Source organism: Piliocolobus tephrosceles, chromosome 8, assembly GCF_002776525.5.
Source record: "Piliocolobus tephrosceles isolate RC106 chromosome 8, ASM277652v3, whole genome shotgun sequence".
Lineage (NCBI taxonomy): Eukaryota > Metazoa > Chordata > Mammalia > Primates > Cercopithecidae > Piliocolobus > Piliocolobus tephrosceles.
In genome coordinates, this window is record NC_045441.1 from 118,846,662 (window position 1) to 118,870,875 (window position 24,214).

General features: G+C 41.6%; 1 protein-coding gene across 10 annotated transcripts in view; it reads left to right on the plus strand.

Annotated features, from left to right (window-relative positions):
• Positions 1–24,214, plus strand: part of NRF1 (nuclear respiratory factor 1) — a 151,402-nt gene that overhangs the window by 90,963 nt on the left and 36,225 nt on the right. For all 10 annotated transcript variants that reach the window (XM_023223418.1, XM_023223412.1, XM_023223417.1 and 7 more), the window contains 4 exons: positions 10,081–10,239; positions 11,199–11,396; positions 12,292–12,393; positions 20,044–20,201. In XM_023223418.1, the coding sequence (XP_023079186.1) occupies positions 10,081–10,239; positions 11,199–11,396; positions 12,292–12,393; positions 20,044–20,201 (617 nt within the window). The remainder of the gene's footprint in view (positions 1–10,080; positions 10,240–11,198; positions 11,397–12,291; positions 12,394–20,043; positions 20,202–24,214) is intronic.

Consider the following 24,214-nt stretch of genomic DNA (forward strand, 5'->3'; position numbering starts at 1 on the left):
TCGGATCACGAGGTCAGGAGATCGAGACCATCCTGGCTAACATGGTGAAACCCCGTCTCTACTAAAAAATACAAAAAAAAAAAAAAAAAACAACTAGCCGGGTGAGGTGGCGGGCGCCTGTAGTCCCAGCTACTCGGGAGGCTGAGGCAGGAGAATGGCGTAAACCCGGGAGGCGGAGCTTGCAGTGAGCTGAGATCCAGCCACTGCACTCCAGCCCCGGTGACAGAGTGAGACTCCGTCTCAAAAAAAAAAAAAAAGAAAGAAACCCCGTCTCCACTAAAAATACAAAAAATTAGCCAGGCATGGTGGCAGATGTCTGTAATCCCAGCTACTTGGGAGGCTGAGGCAGGAGAATTGCTTGAATCCAGAAGGCGGAGGTTGTAGTAAGCTGAGATTGCACCATTGCCGTCCAGCCTGGGAGACAGTGCGAGACTCCATCTAAAAAAAAAAAAAAGTTCTAGAAATAATGATGATGGTTATACAACATTGTGAACATATTTAGTACCGCTAAATGGTACATGTTAAAATAATAAATGTTATGTGTATTTTGCCATTGTTTTAAAAAAATTTTTTTGAAAAGAAGGACTGGATAAAAAGTATTTTAGTTTGGGTTCTCAAAATTGGCTGCATAATAGAATCACTTAGGGAACTTAAAATCCTAGTGCCCAGGCCACACTCCAGACCAATTAAGTCACAGCCTGCAGGGATGGGATCCAGGCATCTGCAGTGTTTAAACTCTCCAAGTGATTCCAGTGTGCAGGCAACTTTGAAAACCACTATGGTGGCTCACAATTCCAAACTGCTTCTCCAGAATTTACTGGCAAAGCAGGCTCTTCTTACTGTCTGAAATTATCATAAAATGTTTACGTATACGATGTCTTGTCATGTTTAGTAGGCATGATGACATTAAGAGAATATATATGGGCCAGATGTGGTGGCTCTTGCTTGTAATCCCAGCACTTTGGGAGGTCGAGGCAGGAGGATGGTTTGAGGCCAGGAGTTTTGAGACCAACCTGGGCAACACAGCAAGACCTCATCTCTACTAAAAATTTAAAAATCAGCTAGGCATGGTGGTGCATCCATAGTCCCACCTACTCAGGAGGCTGAGGTGGGAGGATCACTTGAGCCCAGGAGTTCAGGGCTGCAGTGAGTCATGATCATGCCACTACACTTCAGCCTGAGCAAAAGAGCGAGACCCTGTCTCAAAAAAGAAAGGAAAAGAAAGAGAGAATATATACGTAACAAATAAAAACACTGGTTGTGTTCTTAAATAGAACATAGCATATTTCGAGTAAAGAATAAGGGTATATTCAGAAATACTAAAGAGAAGAAACTAGCCATATAAATTACTTACATAGGATACAACTGGACTAAGGAAATATTTGCAATTTATATGACAGAATTAATATCCAGAGCAGATTAATATTTTCTTCATATTCATAAGAAAAAGATAATTAGAAAAATAAGCAAACATTATAAGCAGTTCACAGAAAGGAAAAATAACCAGTAAACATATAAAAAGATTGTCAACTCACTAGTAATGGAAATTAAGAAACCATTTCCCCCATGTCAGATGAGCCAAAATAAGAAAACTTGATGGTAAGGCTGGGTGCGGTGGCTCATGCCTGTATCCCAGCACTTTGGGAGGCTGAGGAGGGTGGATCACTTGAGGTCAAGAGTTCAAGACCAGCCTGGCCAACATGGTGAAACCCCATCTCTACTAAAAATACAAAACAATTAGCCAGCCATGGTAGCGCATGCCTGTAGTCCCAGCTACAGGTTGAGGCAGGAGGTTCACTTGAACCCGGGAGGCGGAGGTTGCAGTGAGCTGAGATCGCACCATTGCACTCCAGCCTGGGTGATGGAGTGAGACTGTCTCAAGAAAAATAAAAAAAGAGAGAGAAAACTTGGTAATAAAATGTGGAAGAGGTAATAAAATGTGGAAGAACATGAATGGGTATTGTCTAGTACTCTTAGTGACAGTGGAATTGGCAAAGTCTTTCTGGAGGACAATTTGGCAGTGTATTAAAATGTTAAATCCATATACCCTTTAACCAGCAATTCCACTTTTCTGAATTTCTGCTAGAATTGCTGGTTAAAGGGTATATGGATTTAACATTTTCTGCTGAGTTTTCTGTGCACAAAGAAGCATGTACAAGCACTGTTTGTACAGCAAGAGAAACTGGAAGCAATCTAAATGTTTATCAATAGGGGGATAGCTAAATAAAATGGAAATTCTATGCCATGGATACTAGGCAACTGTTTTTAAAAATTATTCTAGTTGCACTACCATGAGAAGATCTCTATGACAAAATGTTGAGTGGAAAAGAACAAGTTATAAAATAGTGTACAAACACAAAAATACATTTGTGTTTTTCTTTAATCACATAAAACTGCCTTTCTAGCATGTATTTATGTAAATGTATAGAATCTGGCCTAGAAGGAAGGCTGTTCATCAAACTCATGCCTCTGGACAGGAGACTGGATTGAGGGAGAATAGATAGCAAAGAGGACTTTGACTTTATCTATATTATTTACATTTTTGTACAGAAGAGTACAACAAGCATAAGGTAACAGAAACTAACCAACCTGTCTCCTTCAAAGAGAAAGTAGGACTTTAAGAGCATTTTGATTAATGAGAGGGAGAAAGTTTGGTAGGTTGGGGGTGCCGAGATACAGAAGCAGAAGTCTTGACTTGAGAGAGGAGTCTATATGAGTGCCTTCATTGGCTGGCCTTCAAATTCACTAATTCTGAAGTTATGTTGATCTTTTCTCCAAACTTGCTCTTCTTGTGTTTTCTATGGGAATATGTTTTTAGGGGAAATGAGATTAAGAGAAGCCAGTGTGTCTGCTTGAAATGGTGTTTCTGATAATAACCACCGTAGTCATCTCTCTGAATAGAGATCAATAGTACAAATAATTCCAAACATTGGGCAAATGAATCACCTTGCTTTAGCTCTTTAATGCCCTTTAGATATCCATTCAATTTTGTTTTGTTTTGTTTGTTTTTTGAGATGGAGTCTCACTGTCACCCAGGCTGGAGTACAGTGGCATGATCTTGGCTCACTGCAAACTCTGCCTCCCGGGTTCACACCATTCTCCTGCCTCAGCCTCTCTGAGTAGCTGGGACTACAGGCGCCCGCCACCACGCCCGGCTAATTTTTTTTTTTTTTTTTTTTTTGCATTTTCAGTAGAGACGGGGTTTCACTGTGGTCTCGATCTCCTGACCTCGTGATCCACCTGCCTCGGCCTCCCAAAGTGCTGGGATTACAAGCGTGAACCACCACGCCTGGCCTATCCATTCAAATATAATTGGGTCAGCCTGGACGGTAATAATTTTAAGTTAAAATAGTGTAGCCACAGTCTGAAAAATCTCCATTTTTCCTTCCCTGCTACATTCCTATTTTCTGTAGGCTATACAAAACATAACCTTTCAGCATGGTTTGCTTTCAACTGCCTTCTCTTAAAATTTATTATGCATTCTCTGACCTCTTCAGTAGAGGTGGAGGTAGCAGATATGTTGGTTTGAAAGACCTGTTCTTGGTAATTGAGCCTAAATGGACATCAGGAGCCTCAAAATCCCTAGACTCAGGTAAATGCAGAGCAAAGATAGAGGAACAAGAGGAGAGGGTATTTGGGGATGTGTAAGGACAATGCATTGTTGGATAGCAAAGAATTAACTTAATTTACAAAGGAAATTTCTAGCATAGCAAGAATTTTTTTTTATTTTGATTGGATTAGACGTTTTAGAGTTTTAGAGAACCTTTTATTTTAAACCTATCTGTGGTTTCCACATAATCTTTACTTTTCACTGACACAGGCATGAATTTGATATGCTAATCTTTGCTGATTGTCCCAGGAAGTGGTAGTATTTTCTATTCTTTGCTGGTTTGGTGTGGCTTTACTGACCAAGCTAGGGTACCTTAGGCCCACCTCAAGCCCTAAATCAGAATGAGAGTCCAGGAAAGTTTGTTCCAGCCCAATTAAAGGACAGTCTGAGAGGTTGGGCTTTAGCTTTGCTGATCCTGTTGATTGTCTCCCTGTGGATTAAAGACAAACCTTCCTTAACAAGCACATCAAAAAGCTTTGGTTTCCAAAACTCTCCAGGATCAGTAATTAATTCAGCTGGTAATGAGAGCACAGTTCCGAATTCTGGAAAGGAATTATTTAACTCTTCCTGTACTGGACTGCTAGTTTCCCTTTATTAATAGTCGCTTTAGCCTTAGCACTGTTTATTTGGGACAGTGTAAAAATAACCTGTAGGAAGATTGCCTTTTTCAATGAAGTCAAATCATCTCTTAAGCATTTAAAAGTAAAACATACCCTTCATTCCCAAAATGTACACACCTAAAAAACAAACTCTTATAGTAGAAAATACCTTTTACTTCTTTTGGTATAGGGGCAAATTTTATATGCTTGATAATTAGCACTTTTAAGAGCTATGATCTGCTCCTGAATTAGAACTTGTATGCCAGCAGCTGATTTCACTCTGGTTCCATTTTTTGACTTGATGGGGTTTCAGCCTGTGGAAGTAACCTTCTTTTTGTACTGTTTCTGTGTCTCCTGCCTCTCATATTAGCCTCTGGGATCATCTTCCTAGGAATTTGAAACATTTCTCATCCAGAGATTTCTAGCACATAAATCATCTTTGAAAAGTTTCCCAGTTCTGTCTTTCCTCTCGTTATGATTACCCTTTTTTCTGACGATTTCCATTAGTAATCTGCTTGTACATTTCCCCCCACCCCTTTTTTTAATTGAGGGGAGAGAAAGAGTGCATGTGCGAGAGGGAACTGCTTATATTAATACAAATTTTTAATGCTCAGGGACCCAGCAGAACAAGGCACCTAAACTTCCTGTATATTGTGGGTGTGTTAGTAATAGCTTGCTTGCTTCAAAGCAAATAATTGGTCCAAATGGTCAATTTGTTCCTTCTTAGTTCTAGCACCCTTTATTTCTCATCCTCAACCTTGTTTCAGATACATATAAACTCATTCTTCTGCCACCTTCTGCTTTTTTCCACTTTACCCATCGTTGAAAAACTAATGATGAATGTCTTTATGTACATTGCAGTGTGTTCAGTATTAGTAAACTGTTTCAGAAAGCTAGCTATTTGTTTGCATTGGGAGAATAAATTACCTATTTTCCCTGATTTAAAAGTAAAATCTTATTTATCTTTTAAATATTTCTTTTTGGGAAATGGTCACATTTAGACTTGATAGAAACTTAGTATAGATTGAGTACCCCCTGCCCGAAATGTTTGGGATCAGAAGTACATCGGATTTCATATATTTTTTGATTTTTTTAACATTTGCATATACCTAGTGAGATGTCTTGGAGATGGGACCACGATCTAAACACAAAATTTATTTGTGTTTTATATACACCTTATGCATGAAATAGAGTTTTGACTGTGACCTGTCACTTGAGGTCATGTGTGGAATTTTCCACATGTGACTCTTGAAACATTCCAGATTTCAGATCTTCAGATTAGGGATGCTCAACCTGTAGCAGATTAAGGATTAAAACTGTGCTGGATTAAAGCCATGATGTGTCTGAGTCCTTATTTGTTTTACATTTAGAGTAGTTTTATTTAATAGATTTGAAGAGTGGATGCTTAAAGCATCTACTTTTTTAAAAAAAAGAACAATTTTTTCTTATTATAAAATCAGAATTATCAATCAGTTGCCAAAGAGCTATGATGCACCTAAATTTTATAACAAATTAAACTCTAAATTTTAGAACAAAAGTTGTGAATACTGTAGAAGTTGCTGAAAAAAGGATGGCTTGATGACTAAGGTAATAATAATAAAACTGCTATTAATTAATATACCTGCTATCTCAGCCTCTTAATTGACACTGTATATTTGCTATTATTACTGTTTTACAGATGAGAAAATTAAGATTCAGAGCCAACTCTGAGTCTTTTGTTTTGTTTTGTTTTGTATTTTTTGAGATGGAGTCTTGCTCTGTCACCCAGGCTAGAGTGTAGTTGAGCGATCGTAGCTCACTGCAACCTCAGCCTCCTGGGTTCAAGCGATTTTCCTGCCTCAGCCTCCCGAGTAGCTGGCAATACAGGTATGTGCCACCATGCCTGGCTAATTTTTGTATTTTTAGTAAAGATGGTGTTTCACCATGTTGGCCAGGTGGGTCTCCAATTCCTGACCTCAGGCAATCTGCTCGCCTTGACCTCCCAAGGTGCTGGGATTACAGGCGTGAGCCATGGCGCCCAGCCCTTGTGTTCTTTTTGGTAGAAAGAGGTAACTTAAGAGAAGTGAAGCTGAGTGCAATGACTCACATGTGAAATCCCAATACTTTGGGAGGTCGAGGCAGGAGGATTGCTTCAGGCCAGGAGTTTGAGATCAGCCTGGGCAACATTGGGAGACCCCTTCTGTACAAAAAAAAAGAAAAAGAAAGAAAAAGAAAAGTAAAGAAAAAGAAATAACTGGGCATGGTGGCACGCACCTTTAGTCCCAACTACTGAAGGCTGAAGCAGGAGGATTCCTTAAGCCCTGGAGGTTGAGGCTGCATTGAGCTGTGTTCATGCCACTGCACTCCAGCCTGGACCACAGAGCAAGATCTGAGAGAGAGAGAGAGAGAATGAAAATGGATGAATAGTTAGTATATGAGAGAGAGAGAGAGACAGAATGAATGAATGAACGAATGGTTAGTATATGTTCCACAAAGAATGTAGGACTTTCTGGGCACTAAAGAATGAGTGGTATAGTAGCATGGAAAGTAGTCCAGCAAGGGGACAGAACAAAGGCAGAGAAGCAGGAATGGGCTTAGTAGTTCATAAGACAGTACAGAGACTTGTCTGATGGAGGACCAAGGCTGAGTGGTGGGAATTAATGGGAACTTACCGTAGTGTGAGGCCAGATTGTAGTGGGTCTGAAAAGCTGGGCAGAAGGATCTAGTTTAGTTGCCGTCGTTAAAAGACATTTGAAGGTGTTTTGAGCATTGGAGCTATGTAGGTAACATTTAGGAAAATCTCTCCGGCAAGGATATGTGGGAAGAAGGAATGAAGGGAGAACTCGAAGTTCCCCAAGAAAGCCAACTAGAAGGATGCACTAGCCTTGGGCCAGAAAGTTAGAATAAAGGTGGGGCTGGAGAAGAAGGGATAGACACCAGAGACATTTGAAAGAAAACAAAAGAATTGAACTTGCAATGCTAGATAAGTGTTGAAGTAGAAAAGTAAAGATAGCTTTGACATTTTTAGTTTGAGTATCTGGGGAAGGGGTGGTTTTTTTTGTTTTTGTTTTTGTTTTTTTTTTTTTGAGACGGAGCCTCGCTCTGTCGCCCAGGCTGGAGTGCAGTGACCGGATCTCAGCTCACTGCAAGCTCCGCCTCCTGGGTTCATGCCATTCTCCTGCCTCAGCCTCCCAAGTAGCTGGGACTACAGGCGCCCGCCACCTCGACCGGCTAGTTTTTTTTTTTTTGCATTTTTTTTTTTTTTTAGTAGAGACATACGGGGTTTCACCGTGTTAGCCAGGATGGTCTCAATCTCCTGACCTCGTGATCCACCCGTCTCGGCCTCCCAAAGTGCTGGGATTATAGGCCTGAGCCACCGCGCCTGGCCGAAAGGGTGCTTTTCTACTTGCTAAGATAAAAAAGTTGAGAAGACAAGTAGATTGGAGAGAGGGTAGGATGGGGTATAAGTGAAGAGACTGATGCTGAGGCCACCTTTCAAGTAACATTGAGTTATTGGAACTCAGTTGGAAGGCCTGGTGGGAGAGCCGAAGCAAGACTTGAGGATGAAAGGTATCCACGTGACCCAGAACTGAGGAGCATAAGGAACTATTGGTGCAAATAGGGTGAGGCGTCAGAAGTGAAGTGATCACCAGAATTAGGGAATATATAGGGTTCCAGGTAGATCTGAGCAGACTTTATCAGTCTAGTATTTTCCACAGTGAATGCTTTCTGACCACTTTAGGATTTTGTTTTGTTTGTTTGGTTTAAGACAGGGTCTTGCTCTGTCACCTGCTTTAGGATTTTTGTTTTGTTTTGTTTTGAGACAAGGTCTCACTCTGTCACCCAGGCTGGAGTGAGGTGGCACCATCATGGCTCACTGCATCCTTGACCTCCTGGGCTCAAGCGATCCCCCTGCCTCAGCCTCTCCAGTAGCTGGGACTATAGGCACGTGCCACTGTAGCTGACTGAGTTTTGTATTTTTGGTAGAGACAGAGTCCCACTGTGTTGCCCAAGCTGGTCTCGAGCTCCTGGTCTTAAGCAATTTGCCTCCCTGAGCCTCCCAAGGTGCAGGGATTACAGGCATGAGCCACTGTACCCAACCCACTTTAGGATTTTGTTAATTTAGAATTATTTAGCCTTCTCATGTCATTTTCTCCAGACTGTCCTAGGTATGAATATAAATAATTCTCCTTTTTGGAAACTGTTAATGATATTCAAAGAAAAGGGAGTTTATGAAAGTCTGTATCAGTTTATTTAATCTACACCTCTGAGAAAGCCTTTTTTTGTTTTTTAACGTGAAGAAGTATAAAATATTGTGTGTGAAGATTAAGCCCTTTCCTGCTCTGTGTATTTGAGCCTAGAAAAAGTCACACTCCCAAGAAATTAGAATAAAGGGAAAAATGACTTTGAGATGTACTTTCTTAAAATAACTGAAGTAATGACCACATGAGCCAGCTGATGGGTTTTTAAATGGGTACGTTTCTATCAGCCTGCTGCTTGATGCCAGAGCCAAATATATATGGAGTATATTATATCATATCCTGTAGGCAGACTGTCGGGGGCATTGGGGGACTTAGAAGGAGAGGTGAAGTGGCAGGCTTGGCACAGGACTTAACAGCATGACTACAGTCAGCCAGAACTTTATTAGGTAAACATTACTGATTGGGTTCCTGGTTCCCTGTTATGTAACAATCTGTATCATCTTTTCGTAAAATAATATCTAATATGTATTATAAGAATGATAAGAACACCTGATATTTATAGAAATCTTTAATAATAAAGTGTTGCTATACTCATTCTCTCATTAATACTTAAGTATTCCCATTTCAGTTTTTTTCTTATTTTACTTTGTAACTATAAATCCATGCCCCTGAGTCTAATTCATTGCTAAAAGTGGCCTCTTTTTGGTTTTCAGCAGCAGGGGCAGTATGGATGCATCCTTAGTTGCAGGATGCTGCTTATCTCTGGAGTGCTGTAGACCCCCAGGTGAAAGGAAAACAGTGGGTCTGGGAAGGAGGCATAGACCATAACTTGATAAACTGCTTTTCTTGCCAGAAGTCATTATCAGCGATTAAGAATATTCACAAAGTAGACCCTCCCCCAGCACACACAGAGCGTGGTTACTATGCCAGGAAATAAGAATGGCAGTTGTCTTTGTGGTTTAAAACCTGTTTGGTCTGAATTTGATTTGTAAAATAAATCTGAATGAAGTCCATAGTGCATTTAAATTCGCACATGCTTTGCTATGTCTATATGTCAGACTCATGGACAGTGGCCTAGCTTACTGGAAAATTTCTAGAAGAGTTTTAGGGTTATTTTCCCTTTTTATTAAGTTAAAGGCCTGTTTATTTTCATATATTTTATAATCAGCCACCTTATTGAATTCTCGTATTGTTTATAGTAGTTTTTCATTTGATCTCTTTGGAATTCTCTAGATATAAGGTTACTTCATCTATAAATAGTAATGATTTTATCAGTTCACTTGTTATTTCTCTCTTATCTAATTGCATTGATTCCTACTTCCAGAACAGTGTTGAAAACACCCTGAGTTTGGCACCTTACATGCATGAAAACTACAGAAGGGAAATAAGCCATAGTACCAATAATATCTTGGGAAGCAGAAATTAAATTTAGGGGCAGATATTCTTACTCTTATAGGAAGAAGTCTACAAAATGCAGCCTAAGGTGCACTTTACCAACATATTTATAATTCTCAACCACCCATGGAGATATAGGAACCTATGGAAAACAGTGGGTTTTCATCAGTCACGTCTTAGAATTCTCTGGGCCTTCCCAGAAACCTCTCTGTTTTATAAGGTTAGAATTTAAGGGGTCATAAACACACCCCAGATGTCCTTCATGAGTATTGATGACCATAATGTTCTCTTCCAGGCCCAGCTTCGGGCATTTATCCCAGAGATGCTCAAGTACTCCACAGGTCGGGGAAAACCAGGCTGGGGAAAAGAAAGCTGCAAGCCCATCTGGTGGCCTGAAGATATCCCCTGGGCAAATGTCCGGAGTGATGTCCGCACAGAAGAGCAAAAGCAGAGGGTGAGAATTCCTCTGACTGAGTTACCTGATTGCTTTTCCATCCTAAATTAACCACTTCAATTTTTGTCATTTCTACATCTTGTGCTAAAAATTCTTCGTGTAATAGTTAAGCTTGTCCCTCCAAAGACTCATGTTCTTTGATTTATAGCTTTTTCCATTTGTCACTCCATCACTATACTGTAAAGAGAAGACTAGGGTGGATTCATGAATTTAAACTGTGTCTTTGGGGTTGCCTTTTGGAGCAGTTTTAATTTTATGAAGTGCTTGGGAATGTCAGAGAAACTTGAAGTAAAAGTATTAATCACTTGAACACTTAGAAATGCTGTTATTTCTGGTTACTAAAAATCATTGTTGAACAATGTAAATATGGAATTAGAAGGATATGAAGTCTGCCAGCTGAGCCTGCTAATAACAAAACTTTTAGAAGACTAAACTACATATCATTCCTTACTCTTTTTTTGCGTATTTTTCTTCTCTTTTTCTTTTTTTTTTCTTTTTTTTTTTTGAGACAGAATCTCACTCTTGTTGCCCAGGCTGGAGTGCAATGGCGCGATCTTGGCTCACTGCAACCTCCGCCTCCCAGGTTCAAGCGATTCTCCTGTCTCAGCCTCCCAAGTAGTTGGGATTACAGACATGCGCCACCATGCCTGGCTAATTTTGTATTTTTAGTAGAGACGGGGTTTCTCCATGTTGATCAGGCTGGTCTCGAACTCCCAACCTCAAGTCATCCACCCTCATCAGCCTCCCCAAAGTGCTGGGATTACAGGCGTGAGCCACCGCGCCCAGCCATACTCAGCTTCTTTCTACCAGAACCAGTCTGTGGGAAATAATCCTAGGAGAGTTTATAAGAGGTTTGGTTTGGTTTGATTTGATAAAGAAGTAGCTGTTTATTGCATATTGGGACTAAATAACCAAAGTTCTTTGTGGCTTACTGTGCTTTTCCGGTCATTTGGTGACAGGTTTCATGGACCCAGGCACTACGGACCATAGTTAAAAACTGTTATAAACAGCATGGGCGGGAAGACCTTTTGTATGCCTTTGAGGATCAGCAAACGCAAACGCAGGCCACAGCCACACACAGTATAGCTCATCTCGTACCGTCACAGACTGTCGTCCAGACCTTTAGTAACCCTGATGGCACTGTCTCACTTATCCAGGTGAGTAAACCTGAGGGCTACCAGACTGTGGCTTCTGAGATGGATCAGTGGGCGCCTCACCTCAGACTGGGGAAAGTTTCCTTTGTGTGAACTCTTGTATGAACTTTATATAGCTCCCCAAGATCTTCCTACCTGAAATTGATTCCTGAAGAATAGTTTAAATTCTTTGCATTTGCTAAATACAGAACTATGAGTAGCTTCCTGGACATTTCCAAAACAAAGCACTTTTAAAGGGCTCTTTTTTTTTTGAGACAGGAGCTCTCTCTGTCATCACAGCTCACTGCAGGCTCAACCCCCTGGGCTCAAGTGATTCTCCCACCTCAGCCTCCTACGTAGCTGGGACTACAGGTGTACGCCACCAGGCCTGGCTGACTTTTTTTTTTTTGGTAGAGACAAGGCCTTTCCATGTTGCCCAGGCTGGTCTCAAACTCCTGAACTCAAGTGATCCTCTTGCCTCGGCCTCCTAAAATGCTGGGATTACAGATGTGAGCCACCATGCCCGGCCTTAAAATGACTTCTGTTTTACAGTTTCACTGTCAGTGATCAGGGAATATTCCTTCTGAATGACCTCTTCTGAGGTAAAACACAATTTGTTGATTGGGAACCTCTGAAGTTCAAATTGGGGTGAGAACAGAAAGTTGGTTGACCGACACTGGGCATGGATGTGGCAGTGTGATAGCTCTTCTCAGATTGACTTATTTGGTTGAAGTAAAATTCTGAAACTCATGATAGTCTCTGAACTATAATTTTAGTGAGCTATGATTTTAGATTTCACATCATAAGACATATTCATTGTTATCTGTGCTAAATTTGGGATTAAAGGAGTCTTAGCTTCTGAGTAAAGAAGTGGAAGGATCCATCCACCAACACTTACCACTTTCCATATTTTTTTTAGGTTGGTACAGGGGCAACAGTAGCCACATTGGCTGATGCTTCAGAATTGCCAACCACAGTCACTGTTGCCCAAGTGAATTATTCTGCCGTGGCTGATGGAGAGGTAAGAAAGAGATTCTGTCTGCATCTTCTTAAATAGTTGAATGTATAATGAGGGAGAAGTGAGGGTCCAGAAGATGGGGTAGCCTGCATGTCTGCAGCACTCTTTCATTTAAACCTTTTGAACATGAGCCCATGAAAGTTTTGGAAAGTGTCTTATGCTATGTGTATTAATTGTAACAATTAAGATTCATGGATTAGTATGACTCAAACCCAACTGTCAGGAACTTAGAATTTTACATTTGAATGTATAGCATTTGGTATTATACACAATACAAAGGGATTATCCCTTTAGCATTTTTATGCTGTGAATCCCAAAGAATTTCATCTTTGGTCTTTATGAAAAAAAAAAATGATGCATTAAAACTGGAACTGGCCAGGGGCGGTGGCTCAAGCCTGTAATCCCAGCACTTTGGGAGGCCAAGACGGGCGGATCACGAGGTCAGGAGATCAAGACCATCCTGGCTAACACGGTGAAACCCCGTCTCTACTAAAAAATACAAAAAACTAGCTGGGCGAGGTGGCGGGCGCCTGTAGTCCCAGCTACTCGGGAGGCTGAGGCAGGAGAATGGCGTAAACCCGGGAGGCGGAGCTTGCAGTGAGCTGAGATCCGGCCACTGCACTCCAGCCTGGGCCACAGAGCGAGACTCCGTCTCAAAAAAAAAAAAAAAAACTGGAACTAAGGGAAGCCTTCTTTGAAGGGATAAATATGTTTGCAAGTCAGTAACATGATTTATTACATTTTAAATACGCCTTTGAAAAGATTTCTTAGGAGAATTCTTCCTTACCAAAATTGGGATAATTATGGGACGTTAATCTAAAGACAGCCAACCTTTATTGATGACTTGGTGGGCTAAACACTCGACCCTATGAAGTGTAAGTTCCGTTATCATCTTCACTTCAGAGATGAGAAAACCGAGACATAACAGAGCTTAGATGATTTGCCCAAAGTCCCAGAACAGTGTTGAAGCTGGTAATGAATTGAGAAGAACATTACCTAGGCTCTGAGACATTGGTGAAGATTCAACAAGTGAAGGAAGGGGTTTGTTACGTCACCATGAGTGTTTCCCTTGAAGATACTGATGTGGTGTCCTGAAGTTTGAGAAATAGCCAACAGATATCAAAGAGCAGTATCAGAAATAAAGCTAAAAGTATTATCTCACCCTTGTTGAGAGCCATGGAGCATTTCCCCTTAGAACACCACAAAGTCACTTTCATATGTGTCCCTCAGGAGATGGGGAGAACTGGCAAAGGCCGCATGGCTGGGAGATGGAGGGAGAGTGCACCACAGGCTTCTGGGCCAGCCTGCATGTGCCAAAACCCTGTATAGCTACAGGTGTGTGGGTTGATTCACACAGGATCCTTGCCCTCATGGGACTCCAGTCTAGTGGGGAAGAGAGAGAGGTCTATGTGAACGAACTCTAGCCTTGCTGTAAGGGATGCTGCAAAGCGTATGTACCTCCTTTCCACCTAAGGAGCCTGGGAAAGTTTGGGACACTGAAAAACTTGGTTATTGGGTGAGGAAAGGTAAAGGTTGACAGAACACTTACTTTCTAAGTACATAAACATCATTAAAGGATATGGATTAGCAAAGCAAAGAATTTGTCAGGTCCAGAACACTAGAACGAGATGACACTCCTTAAAGTCTGAAAGAGGTGAAAAAGACAGCAAGGGGTAGAGTTAGAAGATGTGTTAGTTTTTGGCTTAGACAAAGTGTTATCAATCCTATCTCTCTACTGAATGTTTCTTGGTGCTATTTAAAGAAAGTAACTTTGTTTCCTTCTCTATAAAAATTTTGTTTTTGACACATAATATTTATAACATATTTATGGAGTTGTGTTTCTTTCTTTCTTTTTTTTTTTTCCTGTTTTTTTTGAGACGGAATCTCACTCTGTGGCCCAGGCTGGAGTGTAGTGACACGATCTCACCTCACTGCAACCTTCACCTCCCGGGTTCAAGCGATTCTTCTGCCTCAGCCTCCTGAGTAGCTGGGGCTACAGGCATGCACCACCATGCCCAGCTAATTTTTGTATTTTTAGTAGAGATGGGGTTTCACCATGTTGGCCAGGATGTTCTCGATCTCTTGACCTCGTGATCCGCCTGCCTCAGCCTCCCAAAGTGCTAGGATTACAGGCGTGAGCCACTGCACCCGGCCAGAGTTGTGTTTCTTGAATACTTCTCTGGGACTAAGTCTATGAAATATACTTTGCTAAATAACCTACAAAAGTAATCAACATATTCAAATATTCATATTCATAGAAATTTTTTTTTTTTTTTTTTTTTGAGACGGAGTCTCGCTCTGTCGCCCAGGCTGGAGTGCAGTGGCCAGATCTCAGCTCACTGCAAGCTCCGCCTCCCGGGTTTACACCATTCTCCTGCCTCAGCCTCCCGAGTAGCTGGGACTACAGGCGCCCGCCACCTCACTGGCTAGTTTTTTGTATTTTTTAGTGGAGACGGGGTTTCACCGTGTTAGCCAGGATGGTCTCGATCTCCTGACCTCGTGATCCGCCCATCTCGGCCTCCCAAAGTGCTGGGATTACAGGCTTGAGCCACCGTAGAAAATATTTTTTAAATCTCAGTTGCATATGTCTGGCGTTTCTGGCACACTAACATCATTGTTAAGCCAGCTATTGTGGAGGTTGCTGAATGACATATATAAAGTTTTTATAGCCTTTTGGTAAATACCTGGATTCAGTCAGATGAAAAAAAATACTCTTAACTCTTCCTACACTTCCAGTGAAATGAAAATGACATAAAGAGAGGAAGCATAGGTTATGTCAGAAAGTGACATGTTTAGATTACATTGTGTTTCCATTTGCCGTCTGATTTCTCTTAGATGTTGACATAGTTGTTAGTGTCTTAGCTTTGAACAATAAGAACTATAATGACTCTAATATTTCTCTGAAGTGGGCTATATAAGGCCACATCAATGCCAGTGTAGACACTGTATCAGGTGACTCAGTAGAAACAGCCTTTTTGCTTAGGTCTTTTCTCCCATGGGGCAGAAAGTATAACAACAAGCAGTGCCTATACTTCTAGAAATTGTGTGGTCATTTTGTTATCCCAGCCTTCCCAGTGAGAGCTCTCACCGTTACCACACTGTCTTCAGCGTCCGGTTATTTATGGGAAGGGTCATTTGGGGGCCTGCTGAGCTGAGAATACTCAGTAATCTGAGTAATTACAGAGCAACAAACTCTATAGCCTTAAGCAGTTGAAAATTAATTAGTGACACAGAACAAGTTACATAGACTTTTTTGTTTGTTTGTTTGTTTTTTGACAGAGTCTCGCTGTCTCCCAGGCTGGAGTGCAGTGGTGCGATCTCGGCTCACTGCAAGCTCCGCCTCCCAGGTTCCCGCCATTCTCCTGCCTCAGCCTCCCGAGCAGCTAGGACTACAGGCGCCCACCACCAGGCTGGCTAATTTTTTGTATTTTTAGTAGAGACGGGGTTTCACCATGTTAGCCAGGATGGTCTTGATCTCCTGACCTCGTGATCCACCCGTCTTGGCTTCCCAAAGTACTGGGATTACAGGCATGAGCCACCACGCCTGGCCTACATAGATGTTTATAATTGAACAAGGAAAGAATTTCAAAATAATGTGAAATAAACTATGTTGATTTTAAAATATACAGTTTTTATTTTGATGGCATATTGAAAGACGCAGATGGGTTTGAGAATCCATTCTGCTGTGTGATAAGACCAGGTACTGGTGATATCAATTGCATTAGGTGTCAGAAAAGTCTAAATTTGAAATAGAATGGTATCTATTGATAATAGTATATATAATTCTGTTAGAAGAAGAGAAAGCCAAAGTACAAAAACATTAGAGATGTGAATTTTAAACTGAACCATTAATATATATAACAGTTTTGAATTGCATAACTCATTTTAGGTGTATTTTTATGAATGTCAATTTACCTTAAATATGGGCAGGCTGAATAACAAGTAGGAAAATACCAATAGTATTTTTCCATCCATCCCTTCAGTAAACACTTTTTGAGCCCTGTGCCAGGTACTGTAGAGCCTATAGATAAAAGATAATAAAGACTCCCCTTTCCCTTAAGGTGCACATAGGTAGGTGGTAGGGAAAGGCAAAGAACAATTGCAGTGAGATGAGGGTCTAGTAGCAGCAAGCCCAGGGTGCTGTGGAACAGCAGAGGAGAGGCCCTCATCTGGACTTCAGGGGAATGGAATTGTCTCAGGAAACACTTCCCAGAGGAAGCCCCTGAGCTTAGACTAGAGGGGTAACTAGCCAAACGAAGGAGAGGGATAGGAGTTCTACCCTGTCAAAGGGAGCAACACATTCAGTGCATTAACTTGTGAAAGCGTGGAACAGCCACAGTTTGAAGGGCCTTATGGTAGAGGGCCTCTCTCAGAAATGCATAGTAACCAATGAGGTATCTTCTGAATATCTTCCCCTCCCAGGGCTTGTGGCCCTTTCTTTGGGGGAAGGAATTTAACAAGAGCTTAAGTAAACACAGTTTAAGAAAGCGCTGAGACTCAGGAATAGGAAATTCCGAAGAGATGCTGGCACTTGAACTGACTTCTTGATCACCTGCTGTGTTTCTGATTAGAAATCTCTTCTCTGTTTCTCCTCCTCTTTTCTCTTCACTGTTTACTGTCATTCCATGACACATAATTTAACTTTCTTAAATTATACTATATATGGCAGCATTCTAATGCCATTTTCACTACAAGTATAGTTGTAACTAAATGTGTCTGTAGTGACTTGCTGCCTTTGGAGTTTGAGGACTTGAGAGAGCCACACTGGACCAAGCTCAGGTAAGAGCAGCAGCATGGGCCGGACTAAAATAGAGAGGCAGATCAGGAAGCAGGAAGACCATTGCCTGGCTGTAGGCAGCAGCACTGCCCAGCTCCAGTGGATGTTTGAGTGGGATCATCAGCCACCTAAGAATTGATAGTGCAGCTTGCCTCTTACACTGGCAGTGTTGGCAGTGATGTTCATTGGAGCAATGAGATCAAAGCAACCAACCTTGGAAAACAAGAGCTTTGGAGTTCCTGAGGGGCAACTTTGCAGCTCTAGGATATCTCTGCCTCAGGAGTGATGGGCTCTGAAGGCTTGTTGGCACAATCCACTGCCCATGAGAACTCAGGGCAAACACGAAGGTAGCTCAAAGGAATGTCTCTTTCTCTGGGAGACTTTTGGCAAACATTCTGAAAAGCATTATCATAATCTAAGTATGGTGATAGAACTAAAGCAGGAAGCATTTAAAATATCTACCTTCTAAAGCTTGGAGCACTTCCTTTGGGACACAGTAACAAGCAGGCACAAGATAACTACTCACTAGACCCCAGCAATGTGAAGCAGGAATAGCAAGAGCTGCAGTAAGCACTGCTAAGGTCTTGAGTCCCAGGAGTCCAAAGACATATACACCTGAGCTGATGGATCACCTGCCGTACTTCGGAATAGACACTGCTTTTACTGCCCTTGCTACTTTTCAGTTTTGAGGGTGGATAATTAATCAACCAGTATTTATTGAGCAAAACAGACTGAAGTAACTAGATACAGGTATGCAGAACTAAGTCTCTAAACACAAAGAATTGTACTAAAATCAGTGGTTCTATACCCCAGACCAGAGGGGACATTTGGCCATATCTGGAGACATTTTTTACTGTCCTGACTGGGGAGGGTGCTATTGGCAACTAGTGGGTAGAAGCCGGGATGCTGCTAACCATCCTGCAACACACAGGACAGCCCTACAACCAAGGATACCTGGGCCAAAATGTTAGCATGCCAAGACTGAGAGACTTTGTATAGGCCTAGCAAACCTGGATTCTCATGTACCCTATCACCAGAGAGTGTGATTTTTGTTTTTGGGTTTTTTGCTGTGGGCAGTGGGAGAGTCTTCATAACTTCTCCCCTACTGAAAAGAAAGCAGTTTTTGCTACACTTTAAAAAATTAGTTTCTGAGTTTAGCAGTTTCCATCAAAATAAAAATGCGAAGTAAGTTTGATCCATAATTCTACCTCTAGGCATTTACCCTATAAATAGACTCACATGTGATATACAAAGTATAATAGTATATAAGGATATTCATCACAGCACTGTTTGTTAATAGCAGAAGACTGTAAACCACCTAAATGTGCATTAAAAGATGACTTGTTAAATAAATTATGATGTTTCTATATAACTCAATGCTTCCCAACACTTTGGGAGGTGGGGGCAGGTGGATCACCTGAGGTCGGGAGTTCAAGACCAGCCTGACTAACATGGAGAAACCCTGTCTCTACTAAAAATACAGAATTAGCTGGGTGTGGTGGTGCATGCCTGTAATCCCAGCTACTCAGGAGGCTGAGGCAGGAGAATCACTTGAACCTGGAAGGTAGAGGTTGCGGTGAGCCGAGATCACGCCACTGCACTCCAGTCTGGGCAACAAGAGCGAAACTCTGTCTCAAAAAAAAAAAAAAAAAAAAAAAAAAAGCAATCCCATGCAGCCATTCTTAAGAATCTTGAATAAGTAGTTTTATATGTTCCAAAATGGAATCATTTCGGAGATGTACTGTTTGTGAAAAAAGCAAGATACAAAAGATATGTAGAATATGCTGCCATTTTTATTTTAAAGAGGAGGTAGTAGAAAGGGGAAATAGGGTGAATGTGTGTGTGTGTGTCTGTGTAAATATACTTCCATATAGTGGGAATAGCTCTACAAAGGTACACAAGAAAATAGGTATATTACATGGAAATATTGTATAATGATAAAAAAAATAATAAAAGAGAAAGAAAATAGGCACTGTAGTAGACCCTTTGGAGAAAGGGTCTAGAGTACAAAGGGTCTAGAGTACTGGTATCATATTCCCTTTGATACAGTTTGAAATTTTGGTATAGTTTGAATTTTTTTCCCTCTCGTGGGCTATTTCTAACAACCCAGCCTATATATTTTTAAACTTTATCATGTATTTATTTAAATTGACAAAAAATTGTATATATTTATTTTGCACAATGTGTTGTTTTGAAGTATGTATACATTGGGAGGTAAATTGAGAAACATTTAAAAGTGTAGAGTGGGCCAAGCGTGGTGACTCATGCCTGTAATCCCAGCACTTTGGGAGACTGAGGCAGGTGGATCACCTAAGGTCAGGAGTTTGAGACCAGCCTGGCCAACATGGTGAAACCCCGTCTCTACTAAAAATACAAAAATTAGCCAGAGGTGGTAGAACACACCTATAGTCCCAGCTACTTGGGAGCCTGAGGCAGGAGAATCGCTCAACCTGGGAGGTGGAGACCGCAGTGAGCCAAGATTGTGCCATTGCACTCCAGCTTGGGCAACAGAGGGAGACTCCCTCTCAAAAAACAAAACAGATACAGTGGAAGGTCTTGCTTTCTGTCTCCCATCCAACTTGTTTCCAGCTCCTCTCAACCCCACACATACAATCCAGAGAATATATTCAGTGGCTTTTGTGTGTCCTTCTAGAATTTCTTTATGGCAAATGCAAGAAAATTCAGGTATATATTCTAATACCCCCTTTTTTACACAAAAGGTAGCATGCTTAAAACTCTGTTCTGTACATTGCAGGTCATGTTAATTTTAAAGAGTATGTGTATTTAGCCAAAAAGTTGCAATTATTAGAAAAATTACTTTTAAAATTATACTTTTGTGGCTTTGTTTTTTTACTATCTTGTCCTTTCTGCCTCAGGTGGAACAAAATTGGGCCACGTTACAGGGAGGTGAGATGACCATCCAGACGACGCAAGCATCAGAGGCCACCCAGGCGGTGGCATCATTGGCAGAGGCCGCAGTGGCAGCTTCTCAGGAGATGCAGCAGGGAGCTACAGTCACCATGGCGCTTAACAGGTGGTGGCAAGAGTCCGGGAATAAATGAGGATCACAAATCTGTCCCTGCAGATATGGGTGGAGACCTCTTAAAGAGAAATGTATCTCAGTTTGCCACAGTTGGCAGTAGGAACTTAACACTTTTGGCCCATATGATATTGTAGTTTGGCCTATAATAGGTCAGCCTTTACCAAGAAAAATTAAACTTCTTTCCTTCAGGTGTGCTTAGGAAAGGTGATGTGAAATGGAATCCTCCAGTAAAAGGTAGTTTCTAAAACTCAATGTATTGTTTCCTGCTTAGTTCCTTCTACTGGCTATTGATGGAAAGATCATCTCCGCATCATTCTTCACTCCTGCCGCCACCCAGCCCCAACAACCAGTGCAGCCTTTCTGACTTCCAGCCCAAGACTGCTGGTCAAGCCTTCCCATTTATCCTATTCTGTGTCCATTAAGCAGAAGCATCAAGGCTTGAGTGCTTCATGTTTTCAAGGGATACAGAACAAATTAAAGGCTTCAGAGTAATTGTCCTTTTGCCCTACAAAAGAAAGTGCATTTTGTTGGGGGTATTAATCCATGTTTAAGCAGCAAGTGGCTGATTTTACTTGCTTTTGAGAAAAATGTGTTGCCCTTGCTTATCAGTGAGCTCAAGATAAATAAGTTTTGGATTATTGGGGGAAATAATGAGCTTTTTTCTTCAGATGTGTTAGGAAGGGTGCTGCCGAATGGGATGCTCCAAGAGGTGGTTTCTGAAACTCGATTGTATTGTTCTCTGCCTGGTTCCTTCTACTGGTTGTTGACAGGGAAGATCAGCTTCATATCATTCTCCCTCTTCTTCATTCCTCATGCAATTTTATTTTTAATGGACTCAGGCATTTAAATTAATGGTCAAGAGTGTGAGCCTTGATGCCAGACTACTTCGGTTTGAAGCCCAGCTCTGTCACTTACGAGCTGTTTGGCATCAAGCAGTTCATTTGAACTCTCAGTAGCCAGGCTCTCCTATTCTGTAAAATGGGAGTGATAACAGTACATTCTTCTAGGGGTGTTAGGAGAACTGAGTTACTCCATGTGAAATCCTTAGGTCAGTGTCTTGTACGCAGTAAGGGCTGCTATTCTCATCCATAGCAGCTCTTAGTCCTTGATAGTCACTGAACTCTTGCGGCATGCCAGCTCTTCTGGGTAAGGCTGTAAATAGAAAATAGAGTGCTCTAGCATATACTCTGCCCTCAAAGAAATCATACTTTTATTGGGGAGACTGATTTAAGTAACACTTAGCAAACAGTATTACTTAGAGTATAACTCACTGTTGAATTGTATGGTAAAGACTATGAACATTGTAGAAATTCAGAGGAGGGGGATCACCTCCCCTAAATATAAAATCAGTGAAAGTTTAGATTGATTATGATAGATACTAGAGAGCTAAGATGGATTTGTGTATGGTTCACTGTATGAGGTTGTATGGTATGGTGGCTGAGAGCAGGGTTCCAACGTCACATATTTGGGTTTGAATCCTGGCTCCACCACACACTAGCCATTTGATCCTGAGAAACATAACCTCTGAGCCTTGTTTTCCCCATTGTTATAATGAGGATAATACTTATCATACAGAATCATGTATATGAGATAATATAGATAAAATTCTCATCGCAGTGTCCAACCCAGAGTTAGCACTTCAAGAATTATTATCATTTAAGTTATATTTTAAGAACTGTCTATTCTGATTTGATTATAGTGAGAGGAGATTAGAAGATCAGTTAGGAAGAGGCACTCCAGCACACCTTGTTAAGGTCTTGGAAAGTAAAGTCATAAGAATGGAGGTAAAGTGATTCTTTTTTTTTTTGAAACAGAGTTTTGCTCTTGTTGCCCAGGCTGAAGTGCTATGGCATGATCTCGGCTCACCGCAACCTCTGCCTCCCAGGTTCAAGCAATTCTCCTGCCTCAGCTTCCCAAGTAGCCAGGATTACAGGCGTCTGCCACCATGCCCAGCTAATTTTGTACTTTTAGTACAGACAGGGTTTCTCCATGTTGGTCAGGCTGGTCTCGAACTCCTGACCTCAGGTGATCCACCCACCTCAGCCTCCCAAAGTGCCGGGATTACAGGCATGAGCCACCACGCCCAGCCTAAGTGATTCATTTTAAAGAAGTATGGCCAGAGATTGGTGGTTGATTAGGAATAGGAAACTGAAACACACAGACACACACACACACACACACACACGTCTTCTCAGAGTTACCCAGTTAGTCCCTAGTGATCAGAACATTTTTTTCAGCCTATTGAGCCATGTTGCTCGTGTTGCTCTTCATTTCTTTTTTTTCCCCCACTCACGTGTATACCCACCATGTTGCTTTTCAGTAACATGAAAGTCTTACTTGGTTCCTTACACTTGGCTCAATTCTACCCCTGTCTTTGAGAGAAACACCCAGATAAGCTTCCTGAAAGGCATGGCCAAGTGACTCTCCCTCCCTTTAGTCCAGTAACAGCCCCATCCCCTGCCCGACTGTAGCTTGGGGCCTAACAGGCCCTCATTAAAGACCAGCAAAACTTGATTTCATTGAGACTTGCAGCCAACACCTTGGATATTCCAGTGAAGTGTGTGTGTCCTGGGAACTCTGTACATAGTGGAAAATATGAGGCACATTTGGGCTCCCTTTGTTGTAAGGACCAGGGCTTATTTCTAAAGGCAAGAGGGTAATGGTATCCCCTGAGGGCTTGTTAACAAACTCAGATGCAGCTGAGGTGGCTACAGTGTTTACTCCAAAGGAAGGAGAATGTGTTCACTGGCATAGAGGAGGAATAAAGAGATGTTGAAATATCTTTGCAATCAGGTAGTTTGCTGCCCCAATGAGTGTTAGGGGTTGGTGTATTACAGCTTCTGCTGGGGATGAAGAAACCAAGCCTGGCAGCAGAGACTAGACTATAGCAGACTATTAGGGGAACATCAGGGCTTTCTGAACCCAAGAGAGGTAACCCATGGTCCAATGTCTTAGTCAGGAGGGTTGGATATAAGACACAAGCCCTTAACATTCACTTCCTTGTGGACGAGATGCAGTAGAATCATTTAGTCCCTACACTCTGAGCCTCTCCACATAATTTGCTGTTGGAAGTCATCTCAGTGAGAAATACACAGAGAAATCTGGTCTTTGTTCCTATGATGACAAAGCAGTTTCATAATCTGCCCTCTTGCAGCTTGTCTGTGTTTCGGGTGCAGATAAAACAAGCATGGTTCTCTTATAACCAGCTGCACCTCTGCTGCAATGTAAACAGCAGATGTGGGCGCAGGGTGAGAAGGGAGAGGAAGCTACGTGCAATGGCAGGTTGGGGAATAAGGAGGTAGAGGGGCTCCTTCATCTTTTACAGGGTCCAATGGAATCAGGACAGTTGCAGGACGGACTTGTTTCTCAACCATGCTGTTGAGAGAATTTCATACTGCAAGTCACAAGGGCCCAGGGCTCCACAGCCTTTAGCCCACCCTGGCTTTCTAACAACCCAAAGTGGGTATGGAGAAATTGTCGTTTAAAAACTATGTTAATTTTCATTTTCAAAATAAAGAATAAATCAGCACTTTTGGAAAGGAGGTGGGAAGGGAATCCAAGTGAACAAATGAGCAGAACATCACAGCTTTAAAACAATGTGTGTGTGTGTGTGTGTGTGTGTGTGTGTGTGTGTGTATATACGTACATACATATATATAATAGCATTATATATATGATAGCTTATATATATAAGCTATTTAGCCTGAACAACCAGAGAGGAAAGGAAGTGGTATCACCATTTACTTGTGATGCAGTGATTAATTTGAATTTTCAGTTCTTTGGTTAAGCTGTCCTGGACTTGTAGTTCCTCTTAAACATGTCCTTCTACAAACCCACTTCCTGAATATGGCCAGTATAGTCCTTGCATGTAGGATGATGATTTGGCTTTGTAGACTTACTCTACGTTTCTAAAGTAGTGGAAACTTACTTGATAGTATATTGTCAACCCTGAGACAGTATTTATTGTGTGTCTACTGTGTGCAGGGCTGTGACTCAGTGCTATG